Raw genomic sequence first — 6,597 nt, forward strand, 5'->3', positions numbered from 1 at the left:
AAACCCTTGTCAGGATATTAATACAGAATTTTATGTTGAAACAAAGAGCTGTCTGACATGAGTTGGGGATTTTCAACTTGTGATAAATTGACAAGTTGGATCCGTATGGATTTAAAATGCATACGGTTTGATCTTGGCACCAAATTTCCACCAAAAACATCGAGATTGACCATATTGCTTATATTTAAAACAGAAAACACGGTACTGTAAAATTGAATGGATTAGAATATACTTTATTGTCTCCAAAAGCAGAATGATCAACAAAACGGCAAGTAGATGGTGCAATGTAATTACTGAAGTAATATGTTGCGTCATCTAGAACACTTATTTCTTTGACCTACAGACGGAGGTAAAAATGCAGCATAGACACCTAAATTTCAAAGATATTTTCAATTAAATGTGCTTGTTGCAAACCGCCTGAAAGTGTCCCCGCATGTGCAGTAGAGAACGTAGACAAACGCATGATGGTAAAGGTGGAGCATAGCTTGCGATTTTAAGATTAACATAATCCTCATTATCAGATGTCCATCATGTTTTGTTTATTTTGGGGGGTTATTGTGTGATGGGAACTGGATTGTCTGTTCAACTTGTTGAATGTTAATTAAATCGCATAAAAATGAAATGCAACAGAATAACCGATGTCGATGTCATTTAAATAGAATATGACTTCTAGCGCGACCTCTGGTTTGGACATCCCCCGAACCTGCGTCTACCATGGCGGCAAATACTACTGATAGGGGCCCTGGGTAACCTCTTGTGCTGCTTTTCTGAGCCAGTGGCCTTGTGTGGAAGACTCTCTCCACCGGGACATCCCTTGAACACGTAGACATCTTTGACCTTTCGACCCTTCACCTCAGGGGGATTAGCGCAAGTGGCTCTCACCTTGAGATTAACCTTCTCAATCCACCTAGATGAAAGACATGAACAGATAATGTCCAAGTTTTCCATTAGCAATGCCAAAATATCTTTAAGTCAAAGAAGCTGCTTACAGGCGTAGCGGCAATAGAGGGCAGTCACACATCAGAGGGTTGTCGGCCAGGTTGATGACTTCCAGGGACGCGAGTTGGTGGAAGTCGGGCACCTCTTCCAACTTATTGCCTTCCAGAAACAGACTCCTTAACCCTGGACCCACACCAACTAGGGACTTCTCAGACATCTGCGGTTTGGAAAACATAATCAGAAAGCATTTTTATGCACTTGGATAAGTTCTTTAGGGGAGAAGCTCACCTTCTCCAGCCCCATCTTATCCAGATACAGTTCCTTCAGAGATCCCTCCAGCGGTTTAAAAGCATTTGGGCCCACCCAACGGATCAAATTACTGGACAACCTGAGGTCCTTGATGTTCCTTGCTTTGCTCAGTGCCTCAGTGGGCACCTCCTTCAACTTGTTTCCCCCCAGGTGGAGCTTTTCTAGACCAGTGACCAGATCCAAAGCCCTGGGTGAAATGTACTCGATGTTGTTTCCAGTGAGGTAAAGAGCTCTGAGACCCAAAGCTCCAGTCAGAATACCAGCCTCCAACTTGGTGATGGCATTGTTCTCCAAGTGAAGAGCTAGCAGACTAGGCACCAATTTAAAGGCTCCTTTGGGGAAATCAGCAAAGCGGTTCTTCTCCAGGTGGAGGTAAGTCAGCTGTGGTAGACCTGTGGATTCATAACCAAGCTTGTAATTATTGAAAGAATAAACCTTGTAGATTTTTTCCTCTTATAAAGCACCTTTAAAGGCTTCAGGACTGAGGGACGTGAGGTCGTTCTCGGACAGATAGAGGTATATCAGTCCCTTCATACCGCTGAAAGCCCCATCCTCCACATCCACAATCTTGCAGCGCTGCAAGTGCAGCGATATCACCTGGGCCACACCGGGGAAACTGTTGCTGGGAATGTAGTGGAAGTTATTGCCTCGCATGTCAAGAAGACGTGTCTCGGGAGAGAAACCTCGAGGCACTTTGGTGTGGCCTCGGTTCTCACATGAAGAGTGGTGCGTCTCCGCCTGCCAGAGGGCAAGACAAATTTGAAGAAGAAAAAAACAAAGCAAAACTTGAAACCCTTCATTAATCCATCCAATCCCCTTAAGTACCCAGTCACCTCACAGATGCAGTTGGCAGGACATTTGATCTTGTTTTCTGGCTCTTGGGTGGGTGGTGGAGTTATTCTGGTTGCCTCCTCAAACTCTGCCTTGAGCATGGCTTCTTGGCTCTGGCAGCGCAGCTCTTTAGGGTAGACAGCCTCCAGGCTCTCCCCTGAAAGATGGGCCGGTCCTCCACATGTCCCCAGTAGCTTCACTTTGCGATAGATTGCCCACTCTCTGCAAGGTGGTAAAAAAAATAAACATCCCTGTGGTCGATAAAAACTAGTCAGTGAGTTTTGCTGCACCTGAGTGGACGCAAGTAGCAGTTGCAGTTGATGGGGTTCCCAGCCAGGCTGAGACGGGCCAGCTTGGGTGAACCTTCAGAAAATGGCTGAAGGACACGCAGCTGGTTATGGCTGATGTCCAGGTGTACAAGGTTGGGAGATTTAGATACAGCGGTGTTGACCAGCTCCTGCAGGGACATGTGGTCCAGGAAGAGGTGTGTCAACTTTGCCATGGACACTGCGTTCTCTCCCAGATACGTCATGGGGTTATAACTAAGGTCCAGACGAGTCACCTCTGGCAGTCTGGACACAGTAAGGAAGAGATGTAGAGAAGAAGAGAGAAACATCAGGACTTAAACATGTATGTTGCTGCAGTAGATCTGCTGTCTGGTATCTCCTTTGGAGAATTGTTTAAGCTCGCTCCCCACTGAAACCAGAGGTCATGTCTCTGATCATCCTTACCTTGTCATGGTTTCAGTTGGGAAAAATTGCAGCTCGTTGTGGTCTAGGCTGAGCCGGTTGAGCGTGAACAAGCCAGCGAACGCCTCAGTGTCCAGGTAATTCAGAGAATTGTGACCAAGACGAAGCCACTTGATGTTCTGCAAGCCCTTGAAGGATGAACATTTGCCTGTATCAACGATAATTACTACAAGAGGTGCATGAGCCATTTTCCGATTGGTTTCCCTTTTGGGAAATTTTTGTGACTGTGTACCTGGAAGGCCAGGTTGGGCATGTAGACCAGCTGGTTGTGAGTGATAGAGAGAAGGTTGAGGAAGCCCAGCTGAGAGAACGCTCCAGGCTGGATCTCTTCCACACGGTTATGGTCAATGAACAGCTGCTTCAGCGAGGAAAGGCCATCAAAAGACTCCTGGACTCAAAAGACATACACCATAGTTTTATCCACTTTGCCCTAAAAACATAAGTATTATTTTGAATCTGATCTGACTATTGATAAACTGGATTCATTTGAAGGGAACTGGATTTCTTTTGAAAGTGGATCTAAATTGGACTTGTCTTATCAATGGCATTTGTTGAAGAGTTCTGGTGAATTTATTGACATGAAGAATGGGAGCAACTCAAAAGGGAGAACTTGGGACAACATAGGTTGTATCTGTATCTGTGACTGTCTGATCACCTGGTAGAGGATCTCTATGTTGTTGTTGGCCAGGTTAAGGAAGACCAGGCGGCCAAGGCCACGGAAAGCCCCCTCCTTAACTCTGCGGATGTTACACCTCGGCAGCGAAAGGTGAGTCAGATAGGGAGTGTGTTTAAAAGCCCCCGAGGGAAGTTCATGGATGTCATTACCTCGGAGATCCAGCTTCACGGTTATCTAGAACAAAACACATTGGAGCTGTAGCCTTGCAGTTCAGTGATAAACTGTAAGTGTAGAAATCTTGATGAGTGTGTGAGGAGAAACCTCATCAACAGTTGAAGGCACTTGGGCCAGGTTTTTGTTCACACAGGCCACTCTGAGCTGGATCTGGTCACAAATGCACTGCTGTGGACATTTTGCTGTGAGACTTGCAGGGATGCAAAGGAGCAACAAGCTGAGCAACAGAGCCCAGAAAGGGTTCGGTAAGTCCAGAAGAGGCATCTGTAATGAAAGAGAATTTATAAGAGGATTACTTCAATATGCAGTAACAACTCACTTTTAAGCATAAAAAAGTTTGGGTAACTCTTTATTTGAAGGGGAGTGCATTAGACTGACATGACACTGTCATAAACATGACATAACACCTGTCATGAACATAAAGAAGTCTTTATGAATGTTTATGACAGTTGTCATTAAGTGCCATTCGGTAAATAATGACACTTTTAATGCAAAGTTGCTCTAAAAGTTGCATTAAAAGTCCATTAAAAGTGCCAACTTTGCATGATTTTGTAAATTATGATAATTTAATGCAAAGTTGGGATTTTTAATGGACGTTCAATGCAACCTTTAGAGCAACTTTGCATTACAAGCGTCATTATTTACCGAATGACACTCAATGAAAACTGTCATAAACATTCATAAAGACTTCTTTATGTTCATGACAGGTGTTATGTCATGTTTATGACAGTGTCACGTCAGTCTTATGCACACCCCTTCAAATAAAGAGTTACTAAAGTTTGAAAACTGTGATCACACAAAAACTGAAATCTTTGGCCTAATTGAAAAAAGCAGCAAAGAGGAAAACTGACAAAGCACCGTAGTTAAAACACCCCACCCACAGTGACATGTGGTGGTTGATTTCCTTCAGCAAGGACAGGGAACCTGATAAGATGAATACAGAGCAGTTTAAGAGAAATTTAGTTTTTTTTGTCATAAACTCTAGAGATTCGAGTCTCTAACCACCTGGTTAGGTCAGCAGCACAAGTGTACCACAGGGGACTGTACTCTCACCATTCCTTGTCACTGTGTACACTGCAGACGTCCAGAGCTTCTTGAAGAAGCTTGGGTCCTGTAGTGTTTGGAGTAAGAATGTGGAACTCTTCTGTAAGCCTGTTGAGGAGAATGTCATCTCCTCTGGTGTTGAAAAGCATGTTCCTTCCCTTTTGTGATTCTGTATTTGTTCATGTCGGTCTGACATAAAATCCCAATAAATGATACTGACGGATTGTTTTTGGTCTTCATTGCCCTGTGATGGACTGGCGACCTCTCCAGGATGTACCCGGCCTCTCGCCCGAAATGTCTGGCTGGAGATAGGCACCAGCACCCCTCCCGGCCCCACTGGGGACAAGGGTGTAAGAAAACGGATGGATGGATTGTTTTTGGAACACAATGCCAGCAATTTTGAGCTGTACAAATACTTTTGCAAGTCTCTAATTTGAGACGTATGGAAGAGGATTAGAGCCACTGAAACAAAAAAGAAAAGAGAGACTTTTTCCTCAAAAGTCAGATTTTTCAAGTCAGAATTTTGTGAAAGAAATATGGATTCTCAGGAAAAAATATCAGATTTTTACAAAAGACGCCAGAAAGAGTGAAGAATCATATGGAAAGTATTGAAAACCTTAAGAAGTCTAAGCTTTTAAAAATAAAAATGCTACATAATTCCTACCTTTATGCCACTTGCCCCTGCTCTAGTCTCCACTGGAATGCCCTGAAGCCACATTCCCATGTTGGATCAACAGCCTTAATCCACAGGAGTGGAGACCGAAAGCTTAAACGTTTCATGTTCAGAGATTTGGAGAACTAAAACATTAGCTAGTGCCTCAACCTCACACCAACAGGACCGTAAAGAAAAACCAAACAGCAAAAACATAAATGTAGAATTGTTTTTAATATCTAAAAACTTGGTTAGACAAAAAAAAATCCTGTTTGAAAGTAGGTTAATGAAGTAAATGAAGTAGTTAAAAATATGTTATAGCTTTGTCCCTTAAAGGGAAAACACTGAGGGACTCAGAAACTAGAGACAGAGGAATGTTTGCTTGGACCCTTATTGGGGTCCAAACTGCAGAGTGGAAGCTGCGTACAAAGACGCAGTGTCTATTCCTGCCGATGTCATGCCAAGAATGTATTCCCTCTGCAAAAAAAAAAAAAAAAAGAGTCCTTTCATCTAGCAGGGTGTGAAAACTATTTTACACGGATTTTAGACATTCCCATGCATTAAAAGCCAGGAGGTAAATGTATCCATCACTGGTTCATCTTAACACATGCCAGCAAAACTGGGACAAAAACAAATTGAAGAAAATGAAGCATACATCACTGGCTAATGAAGCACATCTTTTGCATCGTCTATTGTTACAAAAAAAAAAGATTACAGAAAGTTTTTAAATCCACAGATGATTTTAATTAAACATATTTTTGGTACGCTCACCTCTACTTCACTGCAGCTCGCAAGGACTCCTCTTCTCTTTACCCGGCTGTGCCTCATCCAAAACCAACTCTGCTTATCCAACCCCCTGACCACCTGACCACCTCCCACTCCAAGGTGAAGTCATTTCCACCCAACTGTTGCTTCCATGAACTACACCACTTTCATAATTTAAACAAGTGCAACATAAAAATAAGCTTCTAGGATGCTTTGGTAGCAGAAAAAGAATAACAGCAAACACACAGATTCCAGTTTGTTCAAATGTTCCATGTTTTTATTATATTCAATATAAATGAACATTAGGTAAACAAAACTATCTTGACAGAAAAGCTTGTTTTTCCATTTCTACAGCTTCTTGTTATACAAAATTATATATAACATTATATTCTCTTCCCTTTTCACAGCAGAGATTCATCTAATCAACAGGCAGATAAATCTATGAGGTAAGACAGGAT

The 6,597-nt window shown here is 42.8% G+C and overlaps 1 protein-coding gene across 2 annotated transcripts; it reads right to left on the reverse strand.

Annotated features, from left to right (window-relative positions):
- Window positions 1–307: 307 nt before the first annotated feature.
- Window positions 308–6,248, reverse strand: chadlb (chondroadherin-like b). Of its 2 annotated transcripts, none has more exons than XM_008437880.3 (11): window positions 6,146–6,248; window positions 3,766–3,942; window positions 3,484–3,678; window positions 3,061–3,216; window positions 2,811–2,956; window positions 2,370–2,651; window positions 2,082–2,301; window positions 1,713–1,986; window positions 1,228–1,640; window positions 990–1,156; window positions 308–907 (listed from the first exon to the last, which is right to left on the reverse strand). In XM_008437880.3, exons 1-11 carry the CDS (start codon window positions 6,200–6,202, stop codon window positions 670–672), a joined length of 2,325 nt encoding a protein of 774 aa, XP_008436102.1. In that variant the 5' UTR covers window positions 6,203–6,248; the 3' UTR covers window positions 308–669. The 2 variants fall into 2 exon arrangements, with proteins under 2 accessions (XP_008436102.1, XP_008436101.1); XM_008437879.3 differs by lacking the exon at window positions 6,146–6,248 and adding an exon at window positions 5,387–5,647.
- Window positions 6,249–6,597: the final 349 nt, after the last annotated feature.

Source organism: Poecilia reticulata, chromosome 19 (assembly GCF_904066995.2).
Source record: "Poecilia reticulata chromosome 19, P_reticulata-male-v2, whole genome shotgun sequence".
In the NCBI taxonomy this organism is placed as follows: Eukaryota; Metazoa; Chordata; class Actinopteri; order Cyprinodontiformes; family Poeciliidae; genus Poecilia; species Poecilia reticulata.

Bases quoted from the DNA above. Each gene is read 5' to 3' on its own strand.
- chadlb (XM_008437879.3), bottom strand. From the start codon at position 5,446: ATGGGAATGTGGCTTCAGGGCATTCCAGTGGAGACTAGAGCAGGGGCA. The intron at 3,217-3,483 runs GTGATCAGACAG...TTTTGAGTCCAG, and splicing joins ACATAGAGATCCTCTACCAG to GAGTCTTTTGATGGCCTTTC. The intron at 1,157-1,227 runs GTGAGCTTCTCC...TCCAAACCGCAG, and splicing joins ATAAGATGGGGCTGGAGAAG to ATGTCTGAGAAGTCCCTAGT.